This window comes from Nomascus leucogenys, chromosome 6 (genome assembly GCF_006542625.1).
Source record: "Nomascus leucogenys isolate Asia chromosome 6, Asia_NLE_v1, whole genome shotgun sequence".
Lineage (NCBI taxonomy): Eukaryota > Metazoa > Chordata > Mammalia > Primates > Hylobatidae > Nomascus > Nomascus leucogenys.
This window is the reverse complement of record NC_044386.1, coordinates 15,760,925-15,781,610: the sequence shown is the minus strand read 5'-3', so window position 1 is coordinate 15,781,610 and position 20,686 is coordinate 15,760,925. Positions and strand designations below refer to the sequence as shown.

The 20,686-nt window shown below is 45.2% G+C and overlaps 1 protein-coding gene across 1 annotated transcript in view; it reads left to right on the top strand.

Moving 5' to 3' along the window:
- MYO10 (myosin X) overlaps nucleotides 1–20,334 on the top strand; it is a 274,349-nt gene extending 254,015 nt beyond the window's left edge. Inside the window, exons 29-41 of the mRNA XM_003263177.3 lie at nucleotides 4–97; nucleotides 1,902–1,957; nucleotides 3,899–4,041; nucleotides 4,419–4,613; nucleotides 5,817–5,974; nucleotides 9,428–9,551; nucleotides 10,442–10,739; nucleotides 11,728–11,935; nucleotides 12,799–12,935; nucleotides 14,066–14,186; nucleotides 14,626–15,078; nucleotides 17,164–17,355; nucleotides 18,840–20,334. Of these exons, the coding sequence (XP_003263225.3) occupies nucleotides 4–97; nucleotides 1,902–1,957; nucleotides 3,899–4,041; nucleotides 4,419–4,613; nucleotides 5,817–5,974; nucleotides 9,428–9,551; nucleotides 10,442–10,739; nucleotides 11,728–11,935; nucleotides 12,799–12,935; nucleotides 14,066–14,186; nucleotides 14,626–15,078; nucleotides 17,164–17,355; nucleotides 18,840–18,941 (2,281 nt within the window). The 3' untranslated portion in view covers nucleotides 18,942–20,334. The remainder of the gene's footprint in view (nucleotides 1–3; nucleotides 98–1,901; nucleotides 1,958–3,898; nucleotides 4,042–4,418; nucleotides 4,614–5,816; nucleotides 5,975–9,427; nucleotides 9,552–10,441; nucleotides 10,740–11,727; nucleotides 11,936–12,798; nucleotides 12,936–14,065; nucleotides 14,187–14,625; nucleotides 15,079–17,163; nucleotides 17,356–18,839) is intronic.
- The last annotated feature ends 352 nt before the right edge of the window (nucleotides 20,335–20,686 follow it).

Here is a 20,686-nt window from a genome sequence, read left to right as displayed (position 1 = left end):
CAGCCAGTGGTTCAGCGTGCTGAGTCAGGTCCACGCGTCCACGGACCAGGAGATCCAGGAGATGCATGATGAGCAGGCAAACCCACAGAACGCTGTGGTACGGGAGCACTGCCTGGGATGGGGGTGGGGCATCTAGGGGCAGGGACGGGGAGGGCGTCAGATGGTAAAAAAGGGAAAGATTGGGAATTTCCAGACAGTCTTTTTTTTAAAAGGTAAATATAGAATAATTTAGGAGAAAAAAAGGATCATTTGAGTTTAAAATCAATACAATAATAAATATAATAAATAGTACAATATAATAATACAGTAATAAATACAGTAAATTAAGTTGGACACTGTGGCTCATGCCTGTAGTCCCAGCACTTTGAGAGGCTGAGGTGGGAGGATCACTTGAGGCCAGGAGTTCAAGACCAACCTGAGAAACATAGCAAGACACTGCCTCTATGAAAAAAATTAAAAATTATCCAGGCGTGGTGTTATGTGCCTGTAGTTCCAGCTGCTTGGCAGGCTGAGGCAGGAGGATTGCTTGAGCCTGAGAATTCGAGGCTACAGTGAGCTATGATTGCGCCACTGAACTCCAGCAGCCTGACCCTGTCTCCTAAAAAAAACAAACAACAAAAACGAATAAATTATAGAAGGTTATAAGTAGTAATACATTCCAATTCTCCCACCTCAAACCTTTAAAATAACAAAAGAAATAATCCTCCTTTTTATGCAGTCACGGAAGCACACGTTACACTTACTCTTCAGAGGACTTGGTGAAATCTAAATCTAAATTGTATTTTTTTTTTTTTTTGAGATGGAGTCTCAGTCTGTCACCCAGGCTGGAGTGCAGTGGCGAGATCTCGGTTCACTGCAACCTCCGCCTCCAGGTTCAAGCAATTCTCCTGCCTCAGCCTCCTGAGTAGCTGGGACTACAGGCGCCCGCCACACCTGGCTAATTTTTTGTATTTTAGTAGAGACAGGGTTTCACCGTGTTGCCCAGGCTGGTCTGGGACTCCTGAGCTCAGTTCCTCCACATGCCTCAGCCTCACAAAGTGCTGAGATTACAGGCGTGAGCCACTGCGCTGGGCCGAAATCTAAATTGTACTGTTTTCCTTCCCTCCATCCCAGACACATACACAAAGTTACAAAACCCTACTTTGAAATCAAGTTGTATTTCCTCATCAGAAAAACTTGAAATAAAGTTTCTTAGGAGAAGAAGTGTAAAATTTAATCAAAGGACACAATAAACTCAGGAAATTTGTACTATTGAAAGAAGGTCATAAACACTGTTCACTGAACATATTTTAAGAATAAGAGGGACCAGGTGCAGTAGCTCAGACCTGTAATCCAAGTACTTTGGGAGGCCAAGGCGGGTGGATCACTTGAGGCTGCCAGGAGTTTGAGACCAGCCTGGCCAATATGGCGACGAGACCCCATCTCTACCAAAACACAAAATTATCCAGGTGTGGTGGCCCACACCTGTAGTCCTAGCTACTTGGGAGGCGGAGGCACGAGAATCACTTGAACCTGGGAGGCAGAGGTTGCGTTGAGCTGAGATCACACCATTGCATAGCCTGGGCAACAGAATGAAACTCTGTTTCTAAAACAAACAAGTTAAATTAAAATAGAGGTACTTGTAGAAAATTTAGTAAAATATTTTTGAAGAACAAATTATTGAAAGGACAAGAGGGAATGATTAACTTGTAATTTTTAAAAATAAATGGGCTATAGATTCTGCGCTGTGTAGAGGCAATTTGTACTCACACAACAGAGGATTCGTCTCATAGATAACTGTTATTTTGAAGTTAAAAAGAAAAGAGCCTTTTCTGTCTGATTGGGAGGTGTGGGCTAGAGGTGTTACTGTAGTGTGCACCCTACTTTAGTGGTTCTCTCATTCTCTTTTTGTTCTTTTCCAGGGCACCTTGGATGTGGGGCTGATTGATTCTGTGTGTGCCTCTGACAGCCCTGATAGGTAAGCTCAGATGTGGCTCTTAACAAAAACAGCTCATCATCTGTGTGTGTCCACAGGTGTCTGTGCTGCTGGGTCACGTCCCTCTTCGCAGGGCTGTGAAATCACACGAGGCTGCGTGTTCCCACCTTGTCAACCCCAGCAATCCAAAGTCTTCCTTCTTGGTACCCAATTTTACATCATCTGGAAGTCTCCTTCTCTGGGTATCTTTGGAGTCCTGGGGCAAACCGTGGGAACCTAGACAATTTAAAAAAGCATGAGCAATATTTTTAATGTGTATACAGGGACAAACCTGGGATTTATATAGGAAGAAAATGCCTGTTTAGGAAAATGATATTCCAGCAAAGGGGAAGGGAGTCATTCTCCTTTCTGAACTTAATGAACTTGAAAAGGATTTTGATGATAATGTCTATGTAGAGTATTGATAAACCACAAACATTTATTTTACTTGACATTTCTTCTTTCTTGGCACCTTTTTGGTTTCGATTTTTGAAGGCAAATCATCTTTGGAGATGATCTTACGTGTCTTTGTGCCCAGTGAACTTCATCTTTATTGTCTGTTTTTCTGTATTATCTTGTAAGTTCTACTTCTGGCCTGCAGCAGAATTTAAGAAAAGTTTCTCTAGGACGGACCAGAGAAAGGATTAAAATTGTCTTCTGCCCTCAGTAAGACAGCCGGAAAATGAATACGAGTGTGTTAAAATTGACAACAAGATTGCGCCACTGCACTCCAGCCCGGGCGACAGAGCGAGACTCCGTCTCAGAGAAAAAAAAAAAAAAAAAAAAAGACAACAAAATATAGTGCCTACTTGGCAGAATTAGAGTGGTGGGGTCTCTGTCACCCTCCCATTGACAAAAGCCCTTCTGAACCATGGGTCCTTTGTTTTTAGTAGTCAGCCTGCACCCCTTATACCTGGCTCGGGAATCTTTAACATGGATGTGTCATATCTGTAATCAAAGCCCTGGTGCTTCGTACTCCGGTATGTGAGTTTCTACCTTACCTTCTCCACATCTTTGCTCTCCCACGCCCTTCACTCCTCCAGGCTAGGCATGTGATGATCCATCCTTAGAATTTTGAATCCTCGTTCAGGGTTTTCTCTCTTCCTCAACTGGCCACTTTTCTCCCTTTCTAACTATAGAAAAAGGTTTTATTTTATTTATTTTTAAGGGGCACCTCAAGTTTAGCCTGTTTGCATAGCTTTTCCTGTGTCCTGCAGTGCAGTTACTGTTTTTCTTAAATTTTTGTGTCACCTAACTACAGTGAACATTTGAAGACTTGGAAGAAAGAGTTCACATTCGCTAGCTTAAGCCGTTAGATCGAGGAGTTAGTATTTATATTAGCAAGGGCCTATGAGAGAGGTTCAGGGCATTTCCAGACAAAAAGAGGTGAGGGAGAAAGCAAATTTCCATTATCACGTTATCCGTGACTAGGAAATGCACCCTGTTAGATCACTTTGAAAACACGGACCCAGGTGGCTTTTTGTACCAAGCGTAATCAAGCATTTAAGATGTTCCACCTACACCTATTTACTGATCCTCTTTTACTGCTGGTGTCTGACATTTCATTACCAACCCACAGAAATATTGCCCAAGGCAGGAAGAAATTGACTTTGGAGAGGCATCAAAAAAAAAAAATTTTCCTTCATGGTCACGTTATTTAGCCTTCCTGGAACTGAGTTTCATCTGGAAAGTTTTGCATGAAGAAATGTTTTCCCTTCCAGGACCTTCGGAATGAATGTGTTGCTCCAAGTTTAAAGGTTAATGATGCGTAAAAGAATTTCTGCAGAAATGAGCAAGGTTTGCCTTAATAAAAACACGGATAGCCTAGCAGTGTATATCCCGTGACCCAGAAGCCAGGAAGAAGGCACTGAGTCTCGGTTCACACAGAGGTGATGCTGATGGTAGAGCTAAGGGGCTTTGTTTCCTTCTCACCTTGTGGCGCAGACCCAACTCGTTTGTGATCATCACGGCCAACCGGGTGCTGCACTGCAACGCCGACACGCCGGAGGAGATGCACCACTGGATAACCTTGCTGCAGAGGTCCAAAGGGGACACCAGAGTGGAGGGCCAGGAATTCATCGTGAGAGGTGATTGCCTGCCCTGCTTCCTCGGTCTGCTTAACAGACGGAGGAAGACTCCCCTTTCCATTTGCTTATAGACATCTGCAGCATTTTCATTTTGAGCTGCTTTTCCCAGTCATTTTAACTGTTGGAGATTTTTTAAGTGATTTTTAATTTGTGATATTATAAAGTGTTTCTAGAGGGTCGTGTTTTTTGTTGCTAGTTGTGATTTTGAGCTTTTCTTTGATGTAGTTGTTCCATTTACATCGGGTTGGGGTGTTCGTGGTCTTTTTCTGGCAAACAGCTAGAAACCCCACCCATCTGGTAGCATTATGCAGATGATTGTGTGGTCTTCCGGGTTTCTCCTCATAGATTTTAATTTGCACTTTAATCTTTTTTTCCAGGATGGTTGCACAAAGAGGTGAAGAACAGTCCAAAGATGTCTTCACTGAAACTGAAGAAACGGTGGTTTGTCCTCACCCACAATTCCCTGGATTACTACAAGAGTTCAGAGAAGAATGCGCTGAAACTGGGGACCCTGGTCCTCAACAGCCTCTGCTCTGTCGTCCCCCCAGATGAGAAGATATTCAAAGAGACAGGTAACCAGGCTGGCTGCCTGAACCCTGAGCATCAAATCTTAAAGTCTGGGCTTGCTCTGGGCAAAGGAGTAAGATTCCTTCCTACTGTGTACTTTATTTCCCCCCAGAGAAGCTGTCCTCTTGGTTTATCTTCTAAGCCTGTCTGGGGTTAGCTATGTGACCACTTAGTGTTTAAGCTGTACTAGAGGTCTTGATTCCTGGAGTGGTAGGAAGACTCTCGCGAGGACAAGAAAATGTCAACAGATGCAGGGCATCGTACAGGAAGCTTGGTTTTCATATACTCTGTTTTCATCCTTTTAATTTTTATTCTTATTTTTGAGATAGGGTCTCACACTGTTGCCCAGGCTGGAGTGCAATGGTGCCATCATGGTTCACTACAGCCTTCCAGGGCTCAAGCAATCCTCCCACCTCAGCCTCCCAAGGAGTAGCTAGGACTACAGGCACGCACCATCACACCGGGCTAATTTTTATACTTTTTGGTGGAGACCAGGTTTTGCCATGTGGGCCAGGCTGTTTTCCATCATTGTACGATGAGCGTCCTGTGCAACCTGTAAAAGATAAATCCTGACCGTCCAGGAACTTAGCCTAGTAGCATAGAAAGTACACAGGTAACTTAGAGGGTTTCTTGTAATTTTTGTAGTATTATAAAAGTGTTTCCAGAAGATGGCTTATTTTGGTTTTTGTTGCTGGTTGTGATCTTGTGCTTCTGTTTAACACAGTTGTTCCATTCGCGTCAGGTTTGGGTGACGGTTCAGACAGCTTGCCTCTGAACTCACGCACTGCCAGGCACAAGTGCTGTCTTCTGAAGGGAGAGGCTAAGGAAAGGAAAGGAAGAAATAAGAAGTAAGAAGGAAAGTCAGAAATCAGAGCGTTTTCGCTCCTGTTCCAGAGCCCAGAAAGAGACATCAACTTACCCTTTTCCCTTCCAGAGCCAATTATCATTTATCTTTATATATTTAATGATGGGTTTATTGTTCTAATACTCATCTCCCCGTCTCAGCTGTAAATGTCACAGTGCAAGAGACACTTTTTTCTTCATCACTAGATACCTAGTGCAGGGTAGGACAGGACACATGTAGGAATTCAGCCAGCGTCTATTGAATTGAATAATTAAAGGGACTGAGGTCAGAGAGTACACAGGCCTTACCTCAGTCCCCGAGGTTGGCGTTGACATGCGTGTGTTGGGCACCCCTGCCATTGCAGGCTACTGGAATGTCACTGTGTACGGGCGCAAGCACTGTTACCGGCTCTACACCAAGCTGCTCAATGAGGCCACCCGGTGGTCCAGTGCCATTCAAAACGTGACTGACACCAAGGCCCCGATCGACACCCCCACCCAGCAGCTGATTCAAGACATCAAGGTAAGATAAGACAAGCCCATCAAGGTAGGTGATTACAACTCAGAGATTCTATCCTTAGAGCACCAAGACCTCAGCATTAGTGAAGTTCAATTTTTATTCTGTAATCAAAACTAATGCTTGGTTGGCCGGCACAGTGGCTCACGCCTGTAATTCCAGCACTTTGGAAGGCTGAGGCAGGTGGATCACTTGAGGTCAGGAGTTCAAGACCAAGCTGGCCAACATGGTGAAACCTCGTCTCTACTAAAAATACAAAAATTAGCCGGGTGTAGTGACGCATTCCTGTAATCCCAGCTACACAGGAGGCTGAGGCAGGAGACTTGCTTGAACCTTGGAGGCAGAGGTTGCAGTGAGCAGAGATCATTCCACTGCACGCCAGCCTGGACGACAGAGTGAGACTCTGTCTCAAAAAAAAAAAAAACACAACAAACAAAAAACAAACTAGCGCTTGGTTAAATTTGTGTTTGAGTACCCTGCTTTCAGGAATCTAAATGAGAAATTTTAGACCAAAAATGTTTTGTCTCTAGGGCAGTGTTAGACGTTTTCGCTGAGTCACCTGATCCCACCTGTTGGGCTCTGTGGGCAGAAGGACGAGGTCTGCAGCTTGCACTGTGGGGCTCCCTGCCCATGGGGATGTGGTGACCTGCACTGGGGGACCACCTGCCTTGCATCAGGTTCCACCTCAGCTTCAGTGGAGGGACCTCCTAGGAGTAACCCGCTAGTTCCACTGTCACTGTACAGTTTCCAAACCACACGAGTGAATTCCCAAGGAGCCTGGGGTTGTCTAGAAGAACACTTGGCATCCCTCTCAGGCACGTGCAAACTTCCAGAAGCTCCTGAGCCTCTATATTAACACTGAGCAAATTAAATTACAAATTCCTGTTTATAAGTACGTGTAGTGGCTCAGTAAATGTATGTGAGATGAAGGAATGAATGGTTGCATGGCAGCCCTGAGTGGGGATTCTTTCTTACCCTCACTTTCCAGAAATGGAACGCTGACGGGGGATGTTGTGGTTGCATTGCCCACGTAGCTGGTCAGTCCCGGGTGCAGAACCAAGTCAAGGGAGACTGCTGGCCCTCCATGCAGTCGCAGGCAGATTCCCAGGGCAAGGGAAAGAGCTGGGGCTGTGACAGAGAAGGTGTTAGAATGATGGTGAGGCAGGTATTTTACTGATGGGATGGCAAAGGAAGTTAGCTAACCAGATCCAAGAGGGAACTCAGCTTTTGTGGAGGTGGGAGAGGATCTAATCCATCAGTGGTGGATAATTTTCCATCAAAATCAAATTGGCCTCCTGATTCCAAAGTGATATGTTCTCTGGGTGTTTGGAACCAGATTCTGGGAAGCCAGTTGTTTTTTGTTTGTTTGTTTTGAGACGGAGGACGGAGTCTTGCTTGTCACCCAGGCTGGAGTGCAGTGGTGCGATCTCAGCTCACTGCAACCTCCGCTTCCCGGGTTCAAGCAATTCTCCTGCCTCAGCCTCCCGAGTAGCTGAGATTACAAGCACCCACCACCACACCCAGCTAATTTTTGTATTTTTAGTAGAGATGGGGTTTCACCATGTCGGTCAGGCTGGACTCCAACTCCTGACCTCAGGTGATCCGCCTACCTCAGCCTCCCAAAGTGCTGAGATTACAGGTGTGAGCCACTGGGACCGGCCTTGAGCCACCACACCCAGCCCAGTTGGAACCAGATTCAGGTTGCTTTCCATGCAACCCATGGGACTGGCTACACATAATTTCATTTTTAGCCTTAAAAATTTTGTTTTTTGAAGATTTCTTCTGCTGGAACTTAACCTGTTTTTGTATTCTTCGGTTTGAATTCAGACATTTTCAGCTGGGCGTGGTGGCTCATGGCTGTAATCCCAAGCACTTTGGGAGGCTGAGGCAGGTGGATCACCTGAGGTCAGGAGTTCGAGACCAGCCTGGCCAACATGATGAAACCCCATCTCTTGTAAAAATACAAAAGTTAGCTGGGCATGGTGGCAGGTGCCTGTAGTCCCAGCTACTCGGGAGGCTGAGGCAGGAGACTCGCTTGAACCCGGGATGCAGAGGTTGCAGTGAGCCAAGATCGTGCCATTGCACTCCAGCCTGGGCAACCAGAGTGAAACTCTGTCTCAAAAAAAAAAAAAGAGTAAATACGATTTTTCAAATATGAAGCCATTCTTCTTAAGAAATAAGTCAAGTTACCCTAAATAAGTCCATAAAATTGTTTGAATCAATTTGAATTTAGACTTTAAAAGAGTAAATACAATTCTTCAAATACGAAGCCGTGCTTCTTAAACAATGAGTCAAGTTACCCTAAATCAGTCCCTATAAATTATTTAAGTAATTAAAAATTTTTTTGTGGCCTTCAATTGGTTATTACTGAAACAGTTTTATAGTGGAAATGAAATTACCATGATAGAATGATTCATTACCTCTCCTGCAACTTTTCTGTTTATTTAAGGTTCTAAAAGTAACTTTGTTTTTTTCATATCCCAGATGAACATTTTAGGAGCATAAGTACATGATGATGAAATTCCGTGAAAGACTTCCTTAGGTTTAAAGGGTGGAAGGGCAGGCAGGCACGTGGAAGGACAGTCTCCCCAAGAATATATTAATGTGTGTAGTTTTCAGGTAGAGAGAATAGAAAGCAATTCAAGAACTAGCAAAATGTGTTTATGAAATGAACTATAGATAAAAATAACATGATTTAGCTACTGATGGCTAAATCAATAACAGATCATCAGATTTTTTTTATTTTGCTCTTACTTTTTATAGAGACAGGGCCTCACTATGTTGCCCAGGCTGGTCTCAAACTCCTGGGACCAGGTGATCCTCCTGCCTTAGGCTCTCAAAATGCACAGGCATGAGCCACTGTGCCCAGCCTAGATTAAATTTTTGTTGTTGTTGTTGAGACAGAATCTCGCTCTGTCAGCCAGGCTGGAGTGCCATGGCGTGATCTCGGCTCACTGCAACCTCCACCTCCCGGGTTCAAGCAATTATCCTGCCTCAGCCTTCTGAGTAGCTAAGATTACAGCTACTCAGCCACCACACCCGGCTAATTTTCATATTTTTAGTGGGGACAGGGTTTCACCATGTTGGTCAGGCTGGTCTCGAACTCCTGACCTCACGAACCACCTGCGTCAGCGTCCCAAAGTGCAGGGATTACAGGTGTGAGCCACCGCGCCCTCCTGAGATGAAATTTTTTAAATGTATGTAATCTCCAGGGGAGAAAATTTAAAATGACATGGGGAAGTACACGCATGAGAAACTAAGAAATGAGCTGTAAGAATGTACTTTTGTGACTTGTCTTCAAACACGGATTATGGGGTATCTTCGTGCATGAAACCACCTAACACTGGATTTCCACCATCTTTGCCCCACTAGGTTTATGGCTATTTGAGACTCTTGAAAAATATTTATATGTAGGAAAATACAGGTTTCTTACAATAAGCTTGCTTGCTTTATCTTTAGGAGAACTGCCTGAACTCGGATGTGGTGGAACAGATTTACAAGCGGAACCCGATCCTTCGATACACCCATCACCCCTTGCACTCCCCGCTCCTGCCCCTTCCATACGGGGACATAAATCTCAACTGTAAGTCCAGAGCTCCACCCCGACTCCTCAGAGACCATGATTCCCCTTGCCCTGCTAACTCTTTAGTTTAACACAGTAGCATTTGTTTTTAGCTCAAAGACTCTCTTACTCATCGTGAATTGGAAGGAAAAGATGAAATATACTTAGATGCATTACTAAAACAAGACTTCTAGAGTGTGGTTGTAGTAATGCTAAGATTGATTGCTGTAGTAAAAGAAGAGATTTAAAGGAGTCAGAAAATGCCAGTTCTCCCCCTGAACTGAGAGTAGCCTTTTGTTTTATTTTTTGTTTGTTTGTTTTTTTGAGACAGATTCTTACTCTGTCACCCAGGCTGGGGTGCAGTGGTGCAATCTTGGTTCACTGCAACATCTGCCTCCCAGGTTAAGGTCGTTCTCATGCCTCAGCCTCCCCAGTAGCTGGGATTACAGGCGCCCGCCACCACATCCAGCTAATTTTTGTATTTTTAATAGAGACAGGGTTTCACCATATTGCCCAGGCTGGTCTTGAACTCCTGGCCTGAAGTGACCCACCTGCCTCGGCCTCCCAAAGTGCTGAGATTACAGGTGCGAGCCATTGCACCTGACCAAGTAGCCAGACAACCAGATCCTAAGTAATTTTGCATTCCAAAAAAAGGATTTTGTTCAGCAACAGATTACCTTCTAGCAAGCATTTTATATGGTAAGAAGTTCAATTAGGTAACAAAACCGTGTCAACTTACCCACCTCTGTGCTTTTAGATCTGTGTTCAGCTGATTGAGATGTATAGGGAGTGTGGTGGGCATTGCATCCATCCTCCTCATTTATTCCTTTGTCTTGACTACTGCTCCGATTATGCTCATGCCCTATTCTGAACCCCTCGGATGACTTCTGTGTTTGTTTTGCTTGTCCTAGTGCTCAAAGACAAAGGCTATACCACCCTTCAGGATGAGGCCATCAAGATATTCAATTCCCTGCAGCAACTGGAGTCCATGTCTGACCCGATTCCAATAATCCAGGGCATCCTACAGACAGGGCATGACCTGCGACCTCTACGGGACGAGCTGTACTGCCAGCTCATCAAACAGACCAACAAAGTGCCCCACCCCGGCAGTGTGGGCAACCTGTACAGCTGGCAGATCCTGACATGCCTGAGCTGCACCTTCCTGCCGAGTCGAGGGATTCTCAAGTATCTCAAGTTCCATCTGAAAAGGTAAAGCATGTGGGCACGAGAGATGAGCTGGGCAGAGCTGCTCACGCAGGTGGGGCGCTGGGTCCTCGTTCAGATAAAGAGGCTCTTGAACAGAAGACACCTCTAGTAGGACAGGGACCTCTGGGTCAGACTCGTGGGTTGCCTGAGCAAGCTTACAGAATGCTGCCATCCTTTTTCTCTTTAAGTCACACAAGGTTATTTTAGGGACCAAGTCACCTTTGATGTAATGTCCTAATGTGTAGGACATTGGATCAATTAATTACCACTACTCTATATTTAAAAAAAAAAACAAAAACTTGGATATTTGTTCCAGATCAAATAGGTAGAAACAATCTGATTGAGATTTTGATTAGCTATAGAAAAAGAAGTTTGTTTTTTCTTTTCTTTTTTTTTTTTTTTTTTTTTTTTTTTGAGACAGTGTTTTGCTCTTGTTGCCCAGGCTAGAGTGCAATGGCATGATCTCGGCTCACTGCAACATCTGCCTCAGGGGTTCAAGCGATTCTCCTGCCTTAGCCTCCCAAGTAGCTGAGATTACAGGCACCCGCCACAACGCCTGGCTAATTTTTTATATTCTTAGTAGAGATGGGGTTTCACCGTGTTGGCCAGGCTGGTCTTGAACTCCTGACCTCAGGTTATCCACCCGCCTCGGCCTCCCAAATTGCTGGGATTACAGGCGTGAGCCACGGCGCCAGGCCAAGAATTTTCATATGATAGGATGAGGCATGACTCTTTCAAGTATGAACAATGCTGCAGAGGTGAGTTGGCAGCACAGTTGCTCCCAGTGAGACATTCACTTTTTAGGGGTTTTTTGTATTTAAATTGAACTGCACAAAATGAAGCAGGCCCTTGCCAAGAAGTCACTGGTGCTTGCTCCATTCACCAGTGGGGGACCATTCACTGCTTTGGTCTACAGAACCTTGGCACAGCCCAGTTCCCAGCAGCCAGCCCCCGTCAGTCTAAAAATTAACAGTTAGTGTTTGTCTCCTAGGATACGGGAACAGTTTCCAGGAACCGAGATGGAAAAATACGCTCTCTTCACTTACGAATCTCTTAAGAAAACCAAATGCCGAGAGTTTGTGCCTTCCCGAGATGAAATAGAAGCTCTGATCCACAGGCAGGAAATGACATCCACGGTCTATTGCCATGGCGGAGGTTCCTGCAAGATCACCATCAACTCCCACACCACCGCTGGGGAGGTGAGGAGCTGCCTTGCTGCAGATACACCTGGGTCAGGAACATTGTGCAGCGTTAGAGCGGCTGTCCTGCACAGTTGCAATTTGCTTAGTACAGCTGCTCAATACTAAGGAAATGCATGTAACCCACAAGCAACCACACGAATATAGAGATAAAAATATATATTAAGATGAGTGGAAACACAGAGATAAACTCAAAGTACCTGAGACATAATCTTGCTAATCTGAGAAGCAGCTGAGTGTCTAGCAGAGCTGCAGACCTGGCTCAGGTCCAGCCACTTTGATGAGGGCTTATTGCAGTGCTTCTGCAAGAAAGTGTTTCTGTTTGCCACATGACTAGCTAGATGAATATCAGATGAACACATTTTCTTTTTAAAATTTGAACTTACTATTATAAAACCAACTGGCCAAAAGGGTAATCCAATAACCACCCCCCGACCCCCACCCCCACAAGGTTTCTTGTGCAAAAAAAAAAACAAAGAAAAACAAAAAAAAACATCATCTGGAGTCTCTGTTGTTCCTTAGAGTTCATAAATTTATCAGCTAATAGACAGGACTGCAGCTTTTCCCCTGCTTTTCCTGTTAATACAGGTTTGCAAGAAATCAGCCCAGCGTCTGCCTCTACTGATGGGCAAAATACCCTGAGTTCTTTTCAGCAAGAAAGAGATAAACCTAATCTCAAGAGAACAAAGGGAAAATAGTACTTTTGAAATTCTGGGATGACCACACGGGTAACATTTTTAGGAGGCTGCTTGGAGACGCCCTTGTGCCAGCAGCTCCCTCCGGGATCAGGTGATGGCACATTCGGGGAACACGTGTTGGGGCCGCAGCCTGTGGAACTGAAGTCCCCCTGGTGTGTCTTCCAGGTGGTGGAGAAGCTGATCCGAGGCCTGGCCATGGAGGACAGCAGGAACATGTTTGCTTTGTTTGAATACAACGGCCACGTCGACAAAGCCATTGAAAGTCGAACCGTTGTAGCTGATGTCTTAGCAAAGTTTGAAAAGTAGGTTCCTTTTCTCTACCGTGTCAGAAGACCAAATAAATTACAGAGCAGCGTTCAGGGTTTGAGCTTCCATTCCATTTTTGGCTTCACTGTATATCGGAGTTAGTTTTATTTTACCTGTGTTGCTGCCTGTTTAACTTTGCATGTCTGCTAGCTATTTTTCTCGATTCCTAGATAAAGCCGTGGTCTTACGTGATGTCACTTGTCAGTGGTTTTTTACCCCATTCCTTTTCTCAGTTCCATGTTGGACCCGTCTGGGTATTTCTTGATTTTTTAGGTTTCTAGTTATCATTAGCTTTGAAATTGGGCTGATTGACTGAAGCCAACTTATAAACTCTTTAAACTATGTGTTAATATCTACAATATAAAATGGACTTTTTTTTTTTTTTGAGATGGAGTCTTGCTCTGTTGCCCATAGCTGAAGTGCAGTGGCACAACCTTGGCTCACTGCAACTTCTGCCTTCTGGGTTCAAGCAATTCTCCTGCCTCAAACGCCCGAGTAGCGGCACGTACACCACGCCCAGCTAATTTTTGTATTTTTAGTACAGATGGGGTTTGGCCATGTTGGTCAGGCTAGTCCCAAACTCCTGACGTCAGGTGATCCGCCCACCTGGGCCTCCCAAAGTGCTGGGATTACAGGCATGAGCCACTTCAGCCAGCCTGTAGACCCACGATATTTGATCTGTCACTTCATATCCTCTAAGTAGCATGGAAGGTATTCCTGCTTAGTATAAACACAGCCCTCATACAAGAATATTCCTATCAATTTTTATAAATGTTATCATCATGTATCTGAGGCTTGGTAAAGGTAATAAAGAAACAGGCTTTTGTTTCTTTTCTTCCCGTGGACTCAGCATAATGCTTAGCTGGTACTAATTCGAATGCGGCTCTCAGAAAACACTTGTTAGCTGGTTTAACTAGGGTCTGCCTGTTTGTTTTCTTAAAGCAAAATCAGGATGAAAGTATGTTTTTTCACTGTTTATTCCTCTATCCGCATCTGTATCCACTGTTATCTGGGCCTGAACAGAATGTCTGTGTCCTTAGAATACACCATGTAAAGTCAGGTCCCTGCGGGTCACTGAAGGCCCCACTCGTTCATATTCTGAGCCTCTCTTGACTCCTCTCTGCAGGCTGGCTGCCACCTCCGAGGTTGGGGACCTGCCGTGGAAATTCTACTTCAAACTTTACTGCTTCCTGGACACAGACAACGTGCCAAAAGACAGTGTGGAATTTGCATTTATGTTTGAACAGGTAAAAGGAAGTTAGAAACAGATTTCTTTGCCGGCAAGCAAGGGTGAAACCTGTTAATACTTAGCCTTGTAAGTTAACTGGTATTCCTTAGAAATGAGGCACACCTGTAGATTTCCCAGCAAAGACAAGGCCAGCTGCTCTTTTGTTTGTAGAATGAAACCTGCTACACATTTTATTTGAACCTCCGTTCCAGGAACTGTTCTAGTTGACAGGAGAGAGACCATAAGGAATAAAATATATGGTGTGTGTTAGATGGTATCTGTGCTAGGGAGAAAATTAAATTTAAAGCAGTGAGCAGGGGTGAGGGTACAGTTTTAACCAGGGCAGTCAGAGAAGGTGAGTTTAAGAGAAACCCTGATGAAGTGAGGGAGCAAGCGACGTGGGCATCCCATGGCATGGCAGTGCATTGACCGGAAAGCTGTTGACTGTCTCCTTTCAGGCCCACGAAGCGGTTATCCATGGCCACCATCCAGCCCCGGAAGAAAACCTCCAGGTTCTTGCCGCCCTGCGACTCCAGTATCTGCAGGGGGATTATACTCTGCACGCTGCCATCCCACCTCTCGAAGAGGTTTATTCCCTGCAGAGACTCAAGGCCCGCATCAGCCAGTCAACCAAAACCTTCACCCCTTGTGAACGGCTGGAGAAGAGGCGGACGAGCTTCCTAGAGGGGACCCTGAGGCGGAGCTTCCGGACAGGATCCGTGGTCCGGCAGAAGGTCGAGGAGGAGCAGATGCTGGACATGTGGATTAAGGAAGAAGTCTCCTCTGCTCGAGCCAGTATCATTGACAAGTGGAAGAAATTTCAGGGAATGAACCAGGAACAGGCCATGGCCAAGTACATGGCCTTGATCAAGGAGTGGCCTGGCTATGGGTCAACGCTGTTTGATGTGGAGGTGAGAACTGGCTGCCGTGTGTCAGGGTGGGCTGGGTGCCAGCATCTGAGAACATGGATCACGGCCAAGTTCATGTGGAGAGAAGACAAGATGGTGCACTTTGCTCTCTCGACCTCTTTTATTCGAGCCCCCCCAGATTGTACCATTAACACCTCCCTTCTCACAGTTTCTCTTCTCCTTTGTAGTAAATGCATCTGTAATATTAGGAATGAATGCAAAATTAAGATGTCATCTATTCTTCTACTACCCTTCCTTAGGGAAGCTATAGATCTAATTTTTTAAACAAACACTGAAAAAAATCTACATTTGAAAAAATGTTGTAGCTGTATATACAAATCAGAAACTTTGGATATACTTGGATTTTACTTTTTCTTTACAACCTTCTGTTTGAAAGGAAGAATGTTTATCTCATAACGGAATTTAGCCATTAGCATCAACCCACTACTGATTTTTGTTTTTTTAAGTAGACCACTTATGGAAAAGAAATCTCACTAATGGTCTAGATGAGAGTTTGGCAAACTGGTCTGTGGGTCAGATCTTGCCTGCCTCCTTTTTTCTAAATAAAGTTGTGTTGCAACACAGCCAAGCTCATTCCTTTAGATATATTCTCTGGCTGTTTTTGTGCAGAGCTGAGTAGTTGTGACAGAGATAATGTGATCCACAAAGTCTAAAAATCTTTACTGTGTGGCCCTTAACAGATAAGTGTGCCAGCTCGTCGTCCAGATTAGCTTCCATTTTTTATGATTGCAGTAATTCAGCATATTATCTGAAGACTTTATATTGAGGCTGTATAAAAGTCTAAATATTGATTATAAACTCTAGAATCCGTGGGTGGCTTTTCATTGGGTGATGTTTTTGGTTGGTTTGGTTGGTTCAGTTATGTCTGTTTTTAAGTATAAAAAAATCAGGTGCTTTGTACAAAGCCATGATTCCATTTCTCCCTGACAAGGAATAGATAATAGCAGTTAAACTCTTGGCTTCCTGCAAAACGTGAGCTGTGGGTTAGCATAGAAAGCTACTGGCTTGGCCGGGCGTGGTGGCTCATGCCTGTAATCCCAGTGCTTTGGGAGGCCAAGGCAGGCGGATCATGAGGTCAGGAGATCGAGACCATCCTGGCTAACATGATGGTGAAACCCCATCTCTACGAGAAATACAAAAAATTAGCTGGGCGTGGTGGCGTGCACCTGTAATCCCAGCTACTCGGGAGGCTGAGACAGGAGAATCACTTGAACCTGGGAGGTGGAGGTTGCAGTGAGCCAAGATCATGCCACTGCACTCCAGCCTGGGCGACAGAGTGAGACTCCGTCAAAAAAAAAAAAAAAAAAAAAGAGAAAAAGCTACTGGCTTTTGCATGGAGGATGCAGAGAATGTCTGGTTATTAGGGATACAAACTAGGGACTCTCTTCAGCGTCTCCAATTTATAGCCCTCCTGCTTGTCCAGGTTTGGATCAGCCCTGTGTTGTTAGCCCCTTCATATGGGCTCTTACTTTCTTCCACCGATCTGTACAGGAAAGTCTACAGTTAAACTGGTAAAAAGTCCCTGTTCCCACTCTGCATATGGAAGGCCATTGCTGCTCCTCGTGAAGAGGAGCCAGAACTGCTCAGCATGCGTGATTTGGAGAATTTTCCTCTGTGATCCTAGATTTTGTATTTGAAGACTAACCATCCGCAAAGAGGATTGGAGGCAGAACTGGAGATATTAATACAAGAGTAGACTGTCAGCTTGGGTTGCAGGGAAGCTTCCTTAAGTCCCCCGGCCAAGCATGTATGTTTCCAGGGCACTTCCACGTAGCTAATCCAAACAGCTAGTAGAATAATACTGAGAAGTGGAGAGTCAAAGCAAGATGTTAGACTCTGCCAGTTAGTGAGGTTTTCCCAAATGCGTGAGATTAACTAGTTAGAAATCAAGATAGCCAGAGAGGTGCCATTTCTCATATTTCAGGCCCCTCCATGCATGTGTGCACATCGAATATATTTAATCTTCTGCACAGAGGACTTCACTCAAAGCATGTCTTATGGTTTAGATGCTCTCTGTTGCCAGCCACTTCATGACTTACCTCTTCTGTTGACTCTCTTGCCTACCAGTGCAAGGAAGGTGGCTTCCCTCAGGAACTCTGGTTGGGTGTCAGCGCGGACGCCGTCTCCGTCTACAAGCGTGGAGAGGGAAGACCACTGGAAGTCTTCCAGTATGAACACATCCTCTCTTTTGGGGCACCCCTGGCGAATACGTACAAGATCGTGGTCGATGAGAGGGAGCTGCTCTTTGAAACCAGTGAGGTAAGAGGCAAAGCAAGTTCATCTTTTTATTCATGGTCTTGACAAAACAGAAAAACAAGACCCCATTTCCTCATGCCTTTGACCAGGTCATTTTCTTTGAATATTTTCCTTCAAAACACGAAAATACAGGGTGGTGGTCCCTTTCCAGCTGCCGGTTCCCTGCAGGCCAAAATCTGAGAACACCATATTTCTTCTGTATACTTTTGCAACAGAGGAATTTGGTTCCATTTTGTCAAGGAGTCTTACCCTTGCAGGAAAGGCAGAGAAAGGGAAGTGACATAGATGTCCATGAAAAAGTATATTATTTGCAACAAAACTTTATGAAAATTAACAATTATAGCAGTGTCATAGCTGTGAGACTCGGCTCTGGTGGCCTGAGACCAGGAGGGAGCCGGGAGCATGACCATCCTGGGTGCAGCTCATTCTGGATTGTGAAACTACACACACTAAAAGGCCTCTAAATATATGTGCTACCAGCTTCAAAATTTTAAAAATAGAATACAAGCAGCTTGTTGAGGCTTCCACAAAGGGAACAGCTAGCAAGCCAACGTGGTGAGTGGAGAGTAATCACCTGCTGCCTGGTTCGGAATGGAGAGGCAGTGAGGAGGGCGTTCCAGGTGCTTGGAGGATGTGGCATTGCAAGTTCCCTAGGCTGATGGAGAGACGTGCAGTGAGAGGGAAGAGGGTGGAGAGCCCTTGACCCAAGGGTCCCAGGTGCCAGGCTGCGGGATTTGGTGAGACCCAGTAGACAACAAGGAACCACTATGGCATCTTTGATCGTGCATGGCATAACAGTGAATTTACAGACAGCGATCTCTGGGGTGGGACTGGAAGGGAAGAGAGCAAGCAGGGACATGGAAGCCAGTTATGATGCCTGCATAGGGATCCAGGCCAGCTGTGAGAAGGGGTGGCAATGATGGGGATATCATGGGAGGGAGCTAATGGAGATCCCAGCTGGAGGTGGCGGCTGGTGTGGAACAGAAGCTGGCCTGGCGTCTGGGGAGCTGGCCGCTCTCCCAGCCCCTGGGGCCTCAGTTATCTTGTTTCTTCAGCTGCATCCTAAGGAGTTGACTAGAATTAGATGATCCCATCTTCAAAAGCTGTAATTGTGGATTCTATCATTTCACATTTATTTTAAGTGGGGATAGTAATCCTAGCACTGTTGACAACGAGTAACTTCAGCGTCCTTGGGTAGTTCTGTATTTTAATGTGCAAAATCTGACCGTTTACATCAAGCCAGATTGGCACGTTTGTGTGAAAGAACCACCAGGTGGTGCACATTGTATTTGGAAAAGCTGAGATTCCACCTTTCCCTGATGAGGAAGATGAAAGTGGTTCAACTTCTGGCTTCCTGCAAAATGGGATCCGTCGATTAGCACAGAAAGCTACGGGAGGGTGCCCAGGGAATGTCTGGGTTATTAGGCAGGGCCCTTTGCCTGGGGGAGACTCGTGACCGTGTGTCGGTTCTGCTTCCTCCTGGGCAGGTAGTGGATGTGGCCAAGCTCATGAAAGCCTACATCAGCATGATCGTGAAGAAGCGCTACAGCACGACACGCTCCGCCAGCAGCCAGGGCAGCTCCAGGTGAAGGCGGGACGGAGCCCACCTGGCTTTGCTACCTGAACGCACCACCCTCTGGCCTCGGCTGGCTCCAGTGTGCCATGCCCAGCTGAAACACAGAGCTGCCCAGGCTTTCTGGAAGCTTCTGGTCTGAGGGAGGTGTCTCCGAGGATCCTTTCACCTGCCGACTTCAATGATCCTGTATTAAGCTGTCAACTTTAACAGTCTGCACAGTTTCCAAAGCTTTACTACTCTTAGAGGACACATGCCTTAAAAAAGGAGGGGAGGAACCACGCTGCCACCAAAGCAGCCGGAAGTGCCTTAACTTGTGGAACCAACACTAATCGACCCTAACTGTGCTACTGAAGGGAACTGCCTTCCCCCCTTCTGGGGGAGACTTACAGAGCGTGGAAGGGGGGGGCATTCTCTGTCAATGATGCACTAACCTCCCAACCTGATTTCCCCGAATCTGAGGGAAGGTGAGGGAGTGGGGAGGGGGATAGAGAGCTGGAGGGGACAGTGTGTTTGAGCTGGAGTGCTGCGGGCAGCCTTTCTCATGCAATGACATGAATCAACTTTTTTGTTTCATCTTTTAAGTGTACGTGCTTGCCTGTTCATGCATGTGTTCATAAACTCAACACTTTAATCATGGTTTCATGAGCATTAAAAAGCAAAGGGAAAAAGGATGTGCAATGGTGTACACAGTCTGTCTGTATATTTTAATAGTGCAGAGCTATAGTCTCAATTGTTACTTTATAAGGTGGTTTTATTAACAAACCCGAATCCTGGATTTTCCTGTCTTTCCTGTATTTTGAAAAACATGTGCTGACTCCATTTCGTCTTACATGTAGCAAAGTCTGCAATCTGTATCTGCTGTATTATAAACAGATAAGCAGCCTACAAGATAACTGTATTTATAAACCACTCTTCAACAGCTGGCTCCAGTGCTGGTTTTAGAACAAGAATGAAGTCATTCTGGAGTCTTTGCTTCATGTCTAAAAGATTTAAGTTAAAAAGTGTTACTTGGAAGGTTAGCTTGTATCATTCTGGATAGATGACAGGTATAACCATGTTGACTATGGGGAAGAGACGCTGCATTCCAGAAACGTCTTAACACTTGAGTGAATCTTTAAAGGACCCTGACATTAAATGCTGAGGCTTTAATAAAATACACACATATTTTATCCCAAGTTTATGATGGTGGTCTGAACAAGGCACCTGTAAATAAATCAGCATTTATGACCAAAAGAAAAATAATCTGGTCTTGGACTTTTTATTTTTATATGGAAAAGTTTTAAGGACTTGGGCCAACTAAGTCTACCCACACAAAAAAAGAAATTTGCCTTGTCCCTTTGTGTACAACCGTGCAAAACAGTTTGTTGGCTCACAGAAGTTCTGACAATAAAAGATACTAGCTAACACACTGTGTGTTTCCTTTATCAGAGGAGGCTCTAAAAACCATGGAGGGGAGGCTTGATTTTTGTTTTGGCTTTTTGGTGGGTTTTCTTTCTTTAGAGGCAGAGTCTCACTCTTACCCAGGCTGGAGTACAGTGGTGTGATCTCGGCTCACTGCAGCCTCTGCCTCCTGGGTTCTAGCAATTCTCCTGCCTCAGCCTCCCAAGGAGTTGGGAGTACAGGCATGCACCACCACGCCTGGCTAGGTTTTGTATTTTTAGTAGAGATGGGGTTTCACCATGTTGGCCAGGCTGGTCTCGATCCATCCACCTGCCTCAGCCTCCCTAAGTGCTGGGATTACAGGTGTGAGCTACCGCA